Source organism: Ursus arctos, unplaced genomic scaffold, assembly GCF_023065955.2.
Source record: "Ursus arctos isolate Adak ecotype North America unplaced genomic scaffold, UrsArc2.0 scaffold_7, whole genome shotgun sequence".
NCBI classification, from domain to species: domain Eukaryota; kingdom Metazoa; phylum Chordata; class Mammalia; order Carnivora; family Ursidae; genus Ursus; species Ursus arctos.
In genome coordinates this window covers 38,915,447-38,931,508 of record NW_026623089.1, presented here as the reverse complement: position 1 = coordinate 38,931,508, position 16,062 = coordinate 38,915,447, and the positions used below count along the sequence as shown (strand labels likewise).

Here is a 16,062-nt window from a genome sequence, read left to right as displayed (position 1 = left end):
AAGAGACTGGCACATAACACCTCCTGAGTCCTCACAACCTGCGAGGCCCGATCCCGGCAGCTCTGCCGGGGAGGTGGGAGCAGGCTTGTCTGCCTCCAGCCCCTCTGGTGTGGGATGGCTGGGGCCACCTCAGCTCCCCAGGAGGGGAGGGGAGGGTAAGAAGAAGTCAGACCTCATTCCTTTGCTCTGCTGCTGTTGCCCCCGCCCAGGCCTGACTCTAAGGACTGGGCACCCCTATGGCCCACCTTGCCCTACCCTCCCTCCTGCACCCTCCACTTTGGGAAAGTTGGCCCGATGTCCCCACCCAGCGCAGGAGAGTGACCGAGATCCCCCAGCGTGAGCACAGACTGAGTTATGAAAGCTCTCCCCTGGCAGCTGTAATTCGTTTCCACCTCACACCCAGCTCTCCCAGTCACAGGTTAGAGGCAGCCGGGCTAAGTGCACAAGGGAGAGGGGCCTCCGCTGACTGTGGCTCTCCTGCCCCCATCACGCTCCTCCTGTGGCCAGCACTTCCCCGGAACAAACCCAAGCGCCTCCCTCAGCCATTAATAACCTCCTCTGCATTAATGAATTGTGAACACAAGCCTGGCCATTAAGACAGCACAGGAAAATTCTTTGTGTTGCAAAGGCTTTTTCTCTGGACACCCATTACTGTTACGCAAACCCTCCCTGCATGGGGTAGGGTCCTGCTGCCTTTTTATTCGAGAGTGTCCATGGAATACTCGGTAAGGAAACACACTAGCTGCATGCAACCTGGCCACCATGGGTCCTCTCTGAACATCCCGAAGTACAGAACGCATCACTGCCCCGTGAAGCCCCAGGGAAGGAATGGGTGTCCTGCCCAGGAAATCCTACCAGGGACAGGAAGGAACCCCCCATCGTGGCCAAATTTGGAACGATAAAAGGTGCAAGCGAAAGGTAAGTCACAGCTACAATAAAGGTCAGAGAAATGGGAGATGTTTGGAAGACACAGACGTGTCTCTGGCTCCTTTAAAGGTGAGTGGGACCCGGAGACTTGGAGCCGAGAACGGAGGGATCCGGTTAATAACGCCGGTATTTACGGAGTACCTCTCAGGTGCCACACACTGTTCCAAGAGCCGCAGGTGTTCTAGCTCCTGCGCTTCTCATTCAGTTCGAGGACCTCAGGCTTACTATGATCAAGACCCCCGTCTTAGAGATGAGGAGCAAAGACAGAGACCCCCAGGGCTGTACGCACGACGTCCACAGCTAGGGAATGGAAGAACGAGGATTCACACCAGGCAGGCCACCCCAGAGCCCTTGCTTGAGGCCACTGGGCTGGTCGGCTGCTTGATAATTAAAGGATAATTAAAGGAGGAAACCCTCACAAGTGCCTGGTTTTCAATTACGTCTCTCTGTCCCCAGCGGGCAGTTTCCAGGCCGGAGGTAGCCAGCTGCCCCATTCCCTGATGGGCACAGCCCAATGCCCATTCGGGAGCCTGCCCGGCAACCTGGAGGCTAGTCGGCCTCATCTCCACATATGGACACTCTGCTTGACCCGCCACCCCAGAGGGGCCGTGACCTCCAGCCCTTCAAGGGTGCCACCCCACCTCCCACTCTTCCCCAGCTCCCTACTGCCCGAGTAGCCCTGCTGACCTATCCAGACACAGCCCTCCACATGCACGGCGCCTCACACACTCCCAACACTGAGCCTGCTGAATGGGCATCCCCAGGACCCCCTCCCTGGAGCTATGTCTCAGCTACCCGGACCTGGCCCCAGGACCTGGCTGGCAGCAGAGCCCATCCCCCACCACAGGATGATGTAGTGTGGCAGAGGTCAAAGCTCTAGACGGTCTGCACTCGCTCCCTGGCCTGAGGCAGAAGCACCAAGTCAAGCTTCACTGCTTTGGCAATTCCGAGCTGTGTGGATTGTCCAAATACTGGGGTAATTTTCAGTCTGATCTTGGTTTCCCCAGCTCTCTAGCTGCTGCCAAACCCCAGACCCCCACTTTCAACAGGTATCTCCAAGGAATGAAAATCACTTCTTCTAATTTCTGGAGAAAACCGTATTCCAGAGTCTTCTGCTTCTGACTTCTCAGTCTGTATACCCAAGCTCAGCATAGGGGCTGAGAGACCTGCTCCCACCCCACCGAGGTGCCACTTTCCCCCATCATCCAAAGATAAAGAAGCAGAGTCCACACCCACTGGCCACAGCCACGGAGCTTCTAGGGCCCAGCCTGTCCACCCCATTCATGCTGGAGCCCGGGCTTGGCTCTGTATTCTGGGAGCCCAACACTGTGGGGGGCCCCGGAGCGCATTCCCCCTACATCTAAGGTCCCTGCGTGCCCTTTCCCTTCCCCCAGTGTAGCCCGCTCAAGGAGCTGACAGCCCGTCTTCAAAGAGTGCTCCTGTTTTCAGAACACACTCAAAGGCAAAAAATTTCCAGGCAGGGGAATAGCCATAAAACTACGTTCAAGGACAAACAGCCCTCAAGGGCTGCTACTTATAGGAACCGTAAGCAAACTGTACCCCAGCAAACCCCAAGCTTTCCCACAAACACCCCTGCTGGCTCTCTTCACATTTCCCAGGCAACGACTTCACATCTGTCACAACAACGCCTGGAACCAAAAGACCGGGCCCCCCAGCTCAGAGTCCTTGGCCTTGTAACCATACACAATGCTCTCCGGGCAGCTAGCTCTGGGAGCAGTAGCTGAGGTGCTCCCTATGCCTCCCGGGAGGACTGAGCCTGCCCAGGAGCACTGAGAGCCCTGCCTTGTCTTCACACTCTGGCCCGCTCTCGGCGGCGGCACACGGCAGCTCTGGCTTAGATGCTCGGGCCCTGGTCTGGAGCTGCAGGTCTGGAGTCTCGGGGGAGGGGCACCCTGGTGCTGTCTAGGGTTGGGCCAGGACCTCAGTGGCCTACCCTGGATACCTGCTGTCTTCAGCCCAGGGCCGTACGATCCCCCTAGGACCGCAGAGCCTAGGGAAGGAGGCACGAGCGCTGCTTTGAGTCTGGGGGAGGTGACACTGTGTTCGATTTCTTTCTTCTGGGTTATTTGCAAGCTGCCACAGGCCTGGAGAAGTGGGTTGGGATCTCCGGGCTGGAAAGGACTGTGGTGTTCACCTCACAATGGTCCTGGTCTCTGCTAGTCTTGGGTGAATCTAGACCCCTCCCCAGGGCTCACACCCAGTGGACTCACAGCTGTCCTCATTTGCTGGGGAAAAGAAGAGTAGGGGTCCAAGGCCCTACCAACAGGTGCCCATCCGGAGGAATGAATGAATACATGGTATCTGGAGGAAAGGGCACAGCAGGACCCTGTGGAGGGCAGCCCAGACCCCAAAGAGGAGACCTAGCTGACTAAGCCATGCGTGAGCAAGTGACTTCTCTTCCTCTGAGCTTCAGTTTCTCATTTGTGACAAGAGGGATGGGCTTAGAAGCCCAGACAGGTGACTTCGAGCACCACTAGGCATGAAGCTCCTCCCACTTAGGTGAGGCCAGGCTCAGGCCACTAGCTCTGCCAGCACTGCTTACCCAGTCACCTGCGGGGGTGCACTAAGGTAAGGGAGGCGAGGTCACTGCCCAGAAGTCCTGGCATGGGGGTTGCTCCTCTCTTGAGCCTATGCACTTAATTTTTGGAGCCTGGGGAAGCCTGGGAAGAGAAGGTGCAGGTTGCACGAGACGAAAAGCTGTTCTGTCCCCAAACTACTTACCAGTGTCGCACAAAACAATCAGGTGTTGAACCCCAGGGCATCTAGAACTGACTCGTGGGCACACACCTGTTACCCAGGTCCTGAGGCGGAGGCCGAGCGCCCCAAGCACACCTCTGGGAAAGCTGAGCCCACCTGGACTAGAGCCGGGCAGTTCCGACTCAGAGGCTTCCAGCTCAGAATATCTTGCTCCCACAGAGGTACCACCACATGGGGTCAGGTACTTTCAGAAGGCAAAGATCGCCCAACCAATACCAGCTGTTATCTCAGAGCACAATGGAAGGCCACGGACTGCTCTGACCAACTGCGTGCGGGTTTGGCCTAAAGACTTGGAGACCACATTTAAAAGAAGGAAATATCTCAAATAAAAATCCAGCTGTCCAACTTCTCCAGAAATGTCAATCGTTCTGGCAATGCTGTGTCCGCGTACCCACTTGGCCACCAAGTGGGCAAATCCACTGCAGCCGCGCCTGTGCCCAGCCCCTCAACAGGCTCCTCAGATACGTCCCCTGGCCGTGGAGCAATGGAACTTTTCCCCGCGCCTTTCTCAAGAGTATGAAAATGACATGTGACCAAGAGGGCTAGGTGCCTCAAGAAAAGTGAGTATTTGGTCAAGTGAAGACAATGCCTACACACATTCACCTCGCTCACTGCCTGACATCTGAGCGTGGCGCCTGCCCCAGCACGTGACCGCAGTCAGGAAGGCCTTCCCATGGGACCCACAGGCTGCCCCAGCAAGTGCCACTACAACACACAAAGGGACACGGAGTTTGGTGAGCACACTGTTTCCTGTCACCACTGCAGGCTCTTACACACCCAAGCTCCACCCCTCGGCCCCCTCGGCCAAGGCAGCATCAAAGGAAAGTCTGCTTCTAATGAGGCAGACATAGGACAGGCGCCAAGGGTCAGAGTCCAGCCAGAAAAGTCTAGGGAAGGGCTGGAGGGGAGCACATCCCGATGAAGGGAGAAGAGGGGTGACAGATTTGCCTTCACCAGCCCCTGTCACCAGCCCCTGCCTCTGTCCTGGGTCGTAACTCGGAAGACACAAGCCTCTGTCTGTCTCCCTCTCACCACTGCCCTGGGCCCACCAGCTGCAGACACCGTGCCCTCGCTGCTCAGCCACCTGACCCTCTCGGCCTTCCTCGAGCCACTGCAGGCCTCCTCCAGGGCCCCAGCTTGGCTAGCCAGAGAGCCCGGCCACAGGCTGCCGCAGCAGAGACGTGGGAATCACCTCCAACTCGTGAGGCTGGAGTGGGGCAAACAAAGAACATTTATAGAAGAGATGGTTACTCTCGGGAGCCTGGCTGGCCGCAGCAAAGCAGAGAGGATGTGGCCGACAGACACGGGATTGCTCCTCTCCCCCACCAGTTCCTTAAGCGATACCCAGTCCCACTGGTAATCTCCTTCCAGAAGCCCCTTCCAGTTGGGACTCCACCTCTGTAGTTTCCTATCAGCCTACTGTGTCCTGTGAATATGTTCCAAGGCTACTCTGTGGGGGGTCTGTGTGGGCCCTGGAGCACCCGGGCCCTGGAGCTGAAGGAAGCATGAGGAAGGGCATGGGGCCCAGAGCTGGAAAGACGTGAGCCAGCTAAGTGAGGGGATTTGCCCGGCCACCTGGATGGCCTAGAAGTGGCTCTGGGCCTCAGGGCCACACCTCCTACAGAGGAAAATCCAAACCCAGGAGCATGGCTTGCAGGGCCTTCAAGCGTTGGCCCCTGCCGGGCACCTCCACCTTACTCCTGGGCATGCTCCCGTGGGCACCTACCATACCAACCATTCTCCAGACAAACCTGGTTCTCCCTTCTCCTGACGCTCTGCACATGTGCTGTTCCCTGAGCCTAAAATGCCCTTCCCTCCCTTCTGGAGACTCCCCAGGGAAGCTACTTCATGCCCTCACTCAGCCTCCAGAAACCACATTTGCACAGCAGATTGCCACTGTGTGTGTGTGTGTGTGTGTGTGTGTGTGTGTGTGTGTGTGTGTCTGACTTACCAGCTGGAGGGGGACCCCTCGAGGGCAGGGGACCCCAGATCCTAATGCAGAACACGCAGGGGACAGTCTAGGAGGGGCCCTCCTACTGCCTATATTATCTGGAAAAAGCCTACAGCCTACCCTGTACCTCCCCCTCCGAGACCCCCTGGGACCGATGAGTCCCAAGAGCAGCACTGACCGTCCCCACCCCAGACCCCGTGTGGAAGCCAGCCCGGCTCCCGGCCCACACGGCCTCCCGGCCTCATCACACGAGGAGTACGTTTGGGGCCAGGAGTGGCGAGACAGTGGATGGGCACATTCATCCATCGGGGACGCCCCAGAAGTCCCCAAGGAGCTCCTCTCTCTGGGCCTGACCAAACATCCCTAATGGTTTGCATCCTTCAGACAACAAGAACTGTTAAGAAGAGAGCAAACCCTAGAAAATCTCCAATGCTAAGCCCTTCAGACCTCTGACGTCAGGAGTCCCCAGGGAGGCGGGCAGGCACGCTGCACGTATGGGGACGGTCCTCGTAAGCTGGGACAACTGCCCATCAAGGCCTCACCCACGAGATGCAGGTTAAAACCCAAAACTGTTACCAAGAAGAAGAAGCCACCTGTGAACACAGATCCGTCCCTTGTGACACAACCGCCTCTCAGACAAGCCCCCAGCCGGTGCGGTGATGCCTACAATCTCAGGCCACGTGGAAGTCAAACAAGACAGCATGTGGGGGAACAGATGCTGTTCACGACCCTGGCTGTGACTGACAGAAGGAGAGAAGGAGCCGCACCAGCCCAAGATACAGGGTGGGCGGAACTGAAAAACCAGGACGGCCAGACCATCTCTGCGACCCCTTGGGGACAGCGCCATGCCAGCAATACCCCAGCCCCACCCCACCAGCCAGCAGAGACAAAACGTACCTTTCAGGGAGGCAACGTGCGACAGGGCCTGGGCGTAGGTGGCCGTGTTCAGGAGGGTCCCCGGCAAGCAAGAGGGGAAGAAAGGTCCTGTGGGACCCACAGTTCTCCCCAGGCTGCTAGAGAAAAGAAAATCACACTGAGTTCCCAACCCTCTGTACCTGCCAAGCCTCCAGACCCCAGGGGCCCGCCAGCCTCACCTCTGCTGGGCTTCCAGGGCCTCCTTCTTGTTCCGGGCCTGGTCCCCCGGGGGCGGGGAATTGATATTTCTCACGGGTGGAGGCGTCACTTCTGCCATGGGCTCCTTGGCTCCGGGCTCTTGGTCCGAAGCCCCTCTCTCCGTTTTCCTCCATTTGGCCCTTCGGTTCTGGAACCAAACCTGAGTCCGCAGTGGAAATGCACACCCCATGGAGGCAGAAAATCAGACAGGAGGAGTGAACCAGTACCCAAACCCACATGCCTGGGTCCCGCCCCAGGGCTCACGGCTCACCTTGCAGCACTGTGTGGGGGCCCAGCCTCCTCTCTCCAAAAGATCTCCCAAAGCAGTGCCCTCTGACTGCAGCTTCAGACCCAAAGATGGGTCAGAAGATCAGTGTAGAAGGCATGACAGGCATTTTTTTAATGAATGTTAAATCATAGAAAGTATCCAAATGCATCACCACAGGAAGGGCTCGAGTGCTGTGGACATTCTGGATGTATTGCAAGTGCATTTATTTGATGTGAAACGTATTTCCTATGGTTGGGGGAGCGGGAGGGGGCATCACCATCACAGCAGTTTGTAAAACACTGCCCTGGGGTGTCCTCCTCAAAAATACTCATTCCCTCTTCCAGCAGGTTTGCCTGAGCACTGGAATGTGTCTGGCCTCAGACCTGTGAAATCGTCTCTGACACATCATGGAGCTCAGGACGGGTCCTGAGCACAGGACACGTGACAGCCCCGTGCACCCATGAGACACAACGCCTCCGGAGTCAGCCCTGGTTTGGTTTAGAATCCACCCCGACCCTACGAGGCAGGTAAGTCCATCCCCGTTTTACAGATGAGAAAACTAAGCACAGACAGTTTAATTAACCGGCCCAAGGTCATTCAGGTAGAAAGCGGCAGACCCACGATTTGAACACCAGTGGCTTGGCTAGGGACCAGATCCAAACTCCTTGCTAGTAATAATGGTGGCCACCCCCAAGCATTGTTTGCACAGAGATGCACGAAAAACACGGAGCATGTTGCCTGACACACAACAATCAGTCACTCGGTAGCCTGATCCCTGGTCAGGAGGAGGCTTACGATTCACCTGCCCTAAGTGCCTTCTTAGAGACAGGTGTGGAATTCTTCAAGCCTTGGCAATCAGGACGGCATCCGCAGAAGGACAGCCTCATGGCAGCCGGGCAGATGGGGCCCAAGGTGTTCCCAGAGGTCAGTGAAACCCTGCTGCTCTTTACCCAGCAGAACCTCTTCCCTCCTCTCCTGGGAGATAATTCCTGGCTTTCAAAAAAGGCTTGGCTAGACCTCCCTCCCACTCCCCCGGGGCATCCTCTCCTCCTCCTGCCTCACACTGGCCCAGGAGAGAGCCTGGGTCCCAGGCTGAGCCCCCCCAGCCCACCCCACTTCTGAATTTTCATTCTCCTTTAACTGGGTTTCTTTCTTTTTTAATCTCGTTGGCTTTTAATTGCACATATCAGCAACCATTGAATAATGATTTTATCTATATTCTAAATTTAGGGCAGTTAAATGCAAAGCAAAATGCAGACACTTTCTTGTGTCTTAATTGAATGAAGGTCACAGCTATAACAACATTTAATTGAGCTATTTTTCATTATCATATTTTAATGACTTTGCACTGACAGTTCGCCTGCTTCTGAGGAAAGAGCATGATGGAGTCGTTTATTTCCCTATTTAGTTATTGTTTGACAACATCAGCTTCGATTAAGACCCTGCTTTATAGAACATTAATCATATTTGAATGAGCAAGGGGTATAAATGTAAACACATCTCCCTTCCCGCCACCGAAGCCCGCGTCCCCACTCGGAGGCTCACTAAACAAACGCTTCACAGCCATTGTCTGTTTGCATAATAGCCAACAACAGCCTGAACAACAATTCCCAGCCTTAATTGTTACCACCCCTATCTCACCCTTGCACCTTTCAGGGAGAAGTTATGATCTTCCACTTCTGAATGCTCAATAATTGTGTCATTTATCTCAATTTGCAGTTCAGTCTTTAGGCAGCTATTGGCAAGCTGACATTAAAAAAAGAAGGGATAGACAACATCCTGGCCAAAGGAGATTTTCATTTCCAAATAATAATCAGTTTAATTTGCCCGCATATGACCAATGATTCATGTTCAGATTTAATAATCAGGATCACATAATCTGATTATAGGGGAAATAATTTGTTTACAACCCCCAATTTACTGCTCAGAATTCCATTATCTCTCTTCAGCCATTGGTTTTTAAGAGATACTAACATGACCCAGGGGAACCAAAAGCAAACTATTATATTTCCTACAATTAGATCTTTGCATAGTCTTAACCCCAAGCCCCTACATAAAAAAGAACAGAAACAGCATGGAGGAAACCCCATAAATAAAATGAATATATAATTGTGCTCAAAGAATAGCTCTCCCGGAGAGGCGGCGCTGCGAATCCATTCCTCCCGCGCTCGGGCACATCTGCTGGGCTCGACGGGTCTGTGCACTTAAACGTAATCACCGTGTGGCTTCTAAAAAGAAATCCTGCTTAGAGACAGTCACCACGGGCCATGCTCGGCTCGGAGGCAGCCCTCTCGCTGCTGCCCTTTAAAGATTTTTAAATTGCACGTGGTCTTCGGATCCACGTCGCTGAAAGAGTCCGCGTTCAGGGGAAAAGTTGGACATGATGCAATTTCTGGAAAGCAGATCCTACCCTGTTCCCATCTGAAAACACAGTTCTCTGCAATTGACCGGCCTTACCCCAGAGCGGTCAGAGCTGCTTTGAGAATAGCATCTCAGCTCTTTTTTTTTTTTTCCAAAGCAAGGAAATGGATGTGCATTGATGTAATTTAGTACCTTAGAGACGCGGACAAATTAGTGTAGAACATTATCACTAGTTAATTATGAATGACCGATTAATCAACCTAATCTAATATTCCACATTATGTTGATGTTATTAAAGTGCATCATGAAAATGACAGATAGTCTTCATTTGCTTTCTTTGGCCAAATGTGCACTCTGCAGTCATGATGTCAAAAAAAAAGTTTGCCGGTTTTAATATTAGAGAGTTAAATAATTAAAAAGAAGGTTTACCTGCACTCTGGCTTCTGTGAGGTTTATTTTCATGGCTAGCTCTTCTCTGGTGAAGACATCGGGGTAGTGTGTTTGGGCAAAAACTGCCTCAAGAGCTTCCAGCTAGTAAAAGGAAAAAATATTTACTGGTGAGACGCTGTGGCGAGGAGAGAGGAAGCAGAGGCATATTTCAGATTTGCGAGGAGCGGAGCGGTGAGGAAGTAGTTTCACAGATCAAATAGGGGAGGAAGACGGAGAAGAGAGCTCTTTGAAAAGATCCCACAGAATTAAAATTTTAACCACGGATGACTTAGGAGCTAAGACTCAATAAGGACATCAACATCGGGGCTCCCCCAAGAAATAAGAATAAGAAGAGAAGCACAAATGCTTTTCCATTTAAATAGATTCATAGGAATCAAAGGCTCTAAGGGTGGCCTTATGAATCAGAGCCATCCACACAGCTTTCCCCATAGGGCACAGGAGAACAGACACAACTTGCAGAGTCCCTCACTGTGCTGGTCCCATGGAAACTACCGAGAGGGATTTGGGCCACCGTCCTGACAGCACCAGTTTGCACAGATCTAAGGGGAAGAGCCCTGGTCCAGGAGACACAGTACTCGGGTCCCACTTGTAGCCCTTCCATTTACGGACGGCTGTACCGTCTACAAATCAGTCAGTTTCTTGGGCCCCAGTCTTCCGTCGATCTACTGGGGATAAGAATGTCCTACCTGCATTCCTCAAGGTTCAGATGATACTGCTTATGTGGAAATGTTCCCCCCAACTACCAACCTAAGGCACATGTGAGCAAACACTATTGTCCCTCCACTTCCCGTCTGGGCTCCGAAGGTCCAAGCCATCTGCCCTCTCCCCAACCAGATTTCTTGACACAGAAAGCGTTCAAGAAAACAGAAAGATCCAGGTTCCATAGTTGGCTTTATTTTACAACACAAAGAACTGCTGCTCAAACTCTGATATTTGGGGAGGCAGGCAGTAGCTAGCTCTCAGAAAGGGAACGCCATCCTTACCTGCTGAAGGGTGAACGTCGTCCGGTTCCGGCGCTGTTTTCTGCGCAGAAACCCATCATCGAAATCTCCTGGAGAGTGGTTGCCGAAGGGTGCGGTGCCTGCTGGGAGCAAACTGAGTCAGCCAGACCGGAGGGCCTCCCTGTCCTCACACCGACCCCGGACACACCTGCTCGTTCGGACGCACCTCCAGGCACAGCCCTGTCTGTCCCAGAGCATCTTTCTCTGCAGCTCTCACGGGGGCCCCTTCTCTTCCACTCTCTTGTGCTCTCTCTCCCCAATAACCTTTGACTTTAGGCCCAACTATGCTTATTTCATAGGGCAGGTGGCAACCTTCTCCCCCAAGAAGGCCAAATCTGCTCCTTGTGAAATTCTGGGCTCGGTGCCAGGAAGAATCACTGGCTTGGGGCAGAACCTCCACCTGCCCTTTGGTTTCCAGCTGCACCTGCGTCCAGTGTGCCTTGATCTCAGCCCCTCCCTCGGATTCTTTCATAGAAGCCTCCACGGCTCCGTTTGCTCACCTGGGAGTTTACTTTCCCTTGTTTCTATAAACAACAAGGCTGAATGGCTGGGGGTGGGGGAGGAAAGAAAACGCCAAGAGCTTTCACTGCACATTTCTCCTAGAACTTCAGGACACAAGGAGGTAAGAAGTTTATAAATGAATATTAATTACTGTTGGTCACAGCTCATCAGCACCATAGTGGATCTGTTATATTGATGTCAATTAACAAGAGGTCTGCACCAATCGCTAGTGTGCTGAATTCCAAGCAGACTTAGACAGGGCCACTCTCAAAGGGCACCCCACCCTCTGGCCAGGCTCATAAAGGACCCATTGCTCTCACTTCCCTGAAAAGAAAGGCGTCCTTTCCACCGCCCTCCCCAGCAGACTCCAAAGCTCCTCTAAAAAAGAACAGAGTTTGGCCCCAAATGTGCATTCAGATCATTTTCCGAATATGCGCCATTTACCCGACAGCCTACAACGGCTTCTTAGAAAAACAAATGAGCAAGTTCCCATTAGCCAGTGAATGCCATACCTGCCACAGGCTCTGGTCTCAAAAGCGTACATGTTTGGCATTAGGAGCTGGCCAGCCACACAGGCAACCTCCCTCAGAAAGACCTCAGTCCCAGAGAAGCAGGGTCCTCTGGGTTTTTTAAAATTCTGTCTACTAACGGGGGTCCCTCCTACTTATTATTCAGCTCTCCAGTGCCATGTCCTTTGCCACAATACCTCAATCTCTCCTGAAGCCTTCTTATCCAAATTGCTCTCTTCCTCAAAACCCTAGTTACCAAGATTTCTCTCCAGCTCATTGTAAACTTCAAAGGGACAGCCTCAAAGCAGCCTTATTCCCATTATTTTGCAGGAAACCAAATTGTCTCCCTTTGATTGGTGAGGATGGATTGCGGGCTCTGAGATGCGCCAAACATCATCTGCCTCAACCTTCTAACATACACCTGCTGGTCCGAAACTTTCCCACAACGTGCGCACGTAATATCTGTAAGTGAGATGTTGTGTGCCAGATTGAATCCTAAAAAAAGACTGACGGTCCATCAAATTAATAAGAACCAATCGAAAAGAGGAAAACATGAGAAAAGGCTTTTTACTTAAAAATAAGTAGAAATGTTGATAATTTGAAAATGTTAAACCCTGCCAATAACTAAACAAAACAGAACAATGAACTACTATTTTCAACATTTTGACAGAAAAAGTAATGAGGTGCATAATGATACCCAGTACGGTTAAGAGTGTAATAAAATGTGTGTGCTCATTAACCATTTGTAGGAGCATTAATTGGTGCAGCCTTATTAGAGGGTAATTTGACAGGATTCATCAAAGATTTAAGTGCACATACACATATTTAATCTATGAATTAGGGAAAGCATGCCAAAATAGGAAAAGAAGAACATTCCTGGCAACATGGCAATAGGGGAAAAAAAAAGTTCCCACCAGTACAACATATAATGGAATATTACACAGCTGTTTAAAAGAAATCAGTAGATCTGTATGTACTGACATGGAACAATCCCCAAAATGTATGTTACAAAGTAAAAAAAGCAAAGTCCCAAAGGATGTGGCAGTATGATCTCAGCATAAAAAAAGGCATAACGTATAGAAAGAAAAAGTGTGTTTTTCTTGAAGGAATCACAAGACACCAACAATAGGGAGTATCTCTAGAAAAAGAGGTGGAGAAGAAGGGATTTCACTTTTCAATGTGTAGGTTTCTGTTCTACTTGAATTTCCTAAGCAGGTATATGTAGCACTTTTTAATTCAATATTAGTAAAATTATCTGAGAAGTGAGATGATGAGCCATGCTTTACTTTCTTCTTTATGCCTCTCTAGATTAATAAAGAATAAAAATTAAAAAGCTCCTAGGCTGAGGGAGATGTCATATTCCAAAGGTCTGTTCTCAGCCCCTCCATGCACAGCAGCTCGCCTCCTCCCTAACAACACTAAACTGACAAAAAAAAAAAAAAAAAAAAAAAACAAAAAAAAAAACACTACTTTCTGCAAAACTGGCTCAGAAACACATCTGTAGAGGGATAAAAAGGTTCTTAAAGACACATCTCCTTTTCTTCTGGTCATAGCGCTCAGAGTCAGCGTTGAGGTGGGATGTGTCTGGGGCATGGCAAGGAAAGGTGGGCAGCCAACAGCTCGGTGCACTGGGGGCGTGATAGGCGAGGCCAGGACTCGCCCTAAGTGACTTCTGCAGCCCACCCTGCAGCCAGGGCTGTTCCCCCAGGTTATCTAAGCAGCCCACCACCTGCCAAATACCCACATTTTGGACCACCCCTCTTTAACCGGAAGAGCGGGCTGTGTCATAGCCATCAGTCCAAACCCCAGGTTCAGAAGTGAGAAGGTGAGTCCTCCACACATGCCAAGGGTCTCCCTCCAGGCCTGGGGTACAGTGTCAGGGGGTGCACCTCATAAAACAGGGCAGCACGGGTCCTTGGAGATTAAAGGAGGTGAAACGCAGCTAAGTGCCTGGTCTTCCCTTCTTATTTATAATGCTGACTGAGCTAGCACGGCTTCAACATGGATCCTCAGCCTCCTTTAGAAAATTCTGCTGAACTCTTAAAAGCTTGCATGGTTAAGATGACAACAAACTTCTGCAGTCCCTGGGCAGGCTGGCCCGCGGAGACTCCACTACTGCTCCAGGTAACTGGAGGTAAGGTGTCCAAGGTCCTCTGATGTCTGAGGCCCCTCAGTGCCTCACCGCCTTTGCCCTCCCCCATGCTTCCCTCCATTTCCTGGCCTCCAAAATTCTCCCACCCCACGAATAAATCAAAGGAGTAGGCTGCCAAAGCCAATCCTGGTATTGCTCCCCGTTACAAAAGTTCGAATATCGCCCGGGGCAGACTGTTGCTCTGAGGACCGTGCTGTTGGAAGTCCAGAAGGTGTGGCTTTGCATTTGTCTAATGCCCACCCAGGGGGTCCCCCCAGGCCCTGTGTGGGAGCACCAGAGGGCCAAGCTCTTCCCTTCTCACAAACCGACTCCCACCTAACAATCCAGTGCAGAGACCACCTGAGGGACCCTGAGGCAAAATGTCTTCTAAGGGATGGAGACCCCCAAAATCTCAAACCCTGGCCAGGGGGCTGCCCCTGGGAGTGGGGAGGGGTTGGCATGTGGGCTCAAGAAACCCAGTGAGTCACAGAAGAGGAGCCACGCCAGGGCACTTGGCGGGGTGGTGGGCAGAGCCGCCTAGTTCCAGAGGGCCACTGTGGTCCAGAACGGCTTCCCTGAGCACAGCTGACCCGTGCTTCAAGTGAGAGCAGCTTAGCCAGGGGTCGTTCATGGCTCATGGTCAGTGTCAGGATAATGAGCGCCAACTCTAGTTCACCTTGGTTTTTCAGGATGTTTGCAAAACACCGTGAAAGATTGATACGGCCCCCAGGGCGGGGGAGACCCGATTAGAGGCGTGACACCAGCATCTGTGCTGGGAGGACCCAGCGGGTCCCTGCTGTGCGAATAGCCCGGGGCCAACCGGCCCAGGCGGGGAGGGAGGTGGGAGGGAGGTGGGAGGCAGGTGGCGACAGGGCGGAAGGCTGGAGTGGGATGTAGGGACGAGGCCAGGGGCACCAGTTACCCACCGCCCGGCGGCTGCAACCCCCGCAGACCGGGAACCCAACCACCACCCGCCACGCGGCTCGGGAGCTTTCTGGCCACCGCCGGGCGGTTCGCAGCGGCCCCAGGCGCGGCGCTTACTCACCCTCCAGCTGTGGCGGACAGTGGAAATAAAACATCGCCGACGGCCGGATCAGCTGGACGGCGGGGCCTGGGGAGGGTGACCGCTGGACAGACAAGGCGCGGGTAGTTCTGGCCTGGCTGCAAAGCAAACAGCGATAGAGTCTAAGTCTCCCTGTGCCCGCGCCCCGTACTGGCCCTAGTGCGCTCTGGGCGCCGTCCTCCCGGAAGCCACCACCCCCGCCCCCGCCCACCAATGCCCTCAGCCCACTGTGGGGACTGGAGGCGACACGGCAGCGCCGTCCCAAGCGCGGTCCCCGTGGGACAGTCTTCGGTTCGGGTCCACCTCGCAGACAGCGATGCCCCCACCTCGGCCCCAACACCAAACCCGGGCAATCTGTCTCCCGGCTCTCTGGGGTCCCCGCAGCAAGCCCGGCACCCCAGCCACCGCAGCCGGGTCCAGCGAGAGCGCCAGGCCATCTGCGCGAGCGGCAGCCGGGGCCGGGAAGGCAGCCGAGCCCCAAGGCCGGGCGCGCGGGGCCGGGTGAGTGGGTCGGGAGCCGCGCGTACCTCGGCGGGCTGCGGACGAGGAAGGCCGGAGCGTGACCGCCTCCGGTCCGCACGCCGGGCTCGGCTGGAAGCGGGCGGGGCTCGGCGCGGCTGGCGCCCGCAGGACCAGAAAGTGACTCGGGAAGTGGCCAGATGTCTTGCTGTCTGTCTACAGCGCGCGCCGCCGCTCAGCACTCGCCTTTATAATCTCACGCATAATTGGCCTTAATCTGATTATTTCCAGCGCTGTCTACAGCGAGTAACTTGGATAGGTCTATTGGGCCTTACAAATGGCCCACGTGGTGTAAAAAAAAATCCATCATTTCTCAGCAAACATCAGAAATTTTTTCTTCTCTTAAAAGAGGTTAGAAACAACCAGAACTACCACCACCCCCAAAAAAGGCAGTATTTTCTGAACACGCCACCCACACCCACCCCTCGACCCATCTGACTCAAACCTTCTTTCTCCGTGAAAGCTTGAATTTAGGCTCACCCTTGTCAGA

At 53.3% G+C, this 16,062-nt stretch overlaps 1 protein-coding gene across 2 annotated transcripts in view; it reads right to left on the bottom strand.

Annotated features, from left to right (window-relative positions):
* The window catches only part of DRGX (dorsal root ganglia homeobox), a 31,272-nt gene extending 15,632 nt beyond the window's left edge, over positions 1–15,640 (bottom strand). Inside the window, exons 1-6 of one of the 2 annotated variants that reach the window (XM_057308738.1) lie at positions 15,581–15,640; positions 15,036–15,151; positions 10,832–10,929; positions 9,828–9,929; positions 6,751–6,929; positions 6,554–6,669 (exon numbers count right to left, since the gene is read on the bottom strand). In XM_057308738.1, coding sequence (XP_057164721.1) covers positions 6,554–6,669; positions 6,751–6,929; positions 9,828–9,929; positions 10,832–10,929; positions 15,036–15,069 — 529 coding nt within the window. In that variant the 5' untranslated portion in view covers positions 15,070–15,151; positions 15,581–15,640. Of the gene's footprint in view, positions 1–6,553; positions 6,670–6,750; positions 6,930–9,827; positions 9,930–10,831; positions 10,930–15,035; positions 15,152–15,580 lie in introns of those variants that run through there. The other variant, XM_026481495.4, reaches the window with a different exon arrangement.
* Between the last annotated feature and the right edge of the window lie 422 nt (positions 15,641–16,062).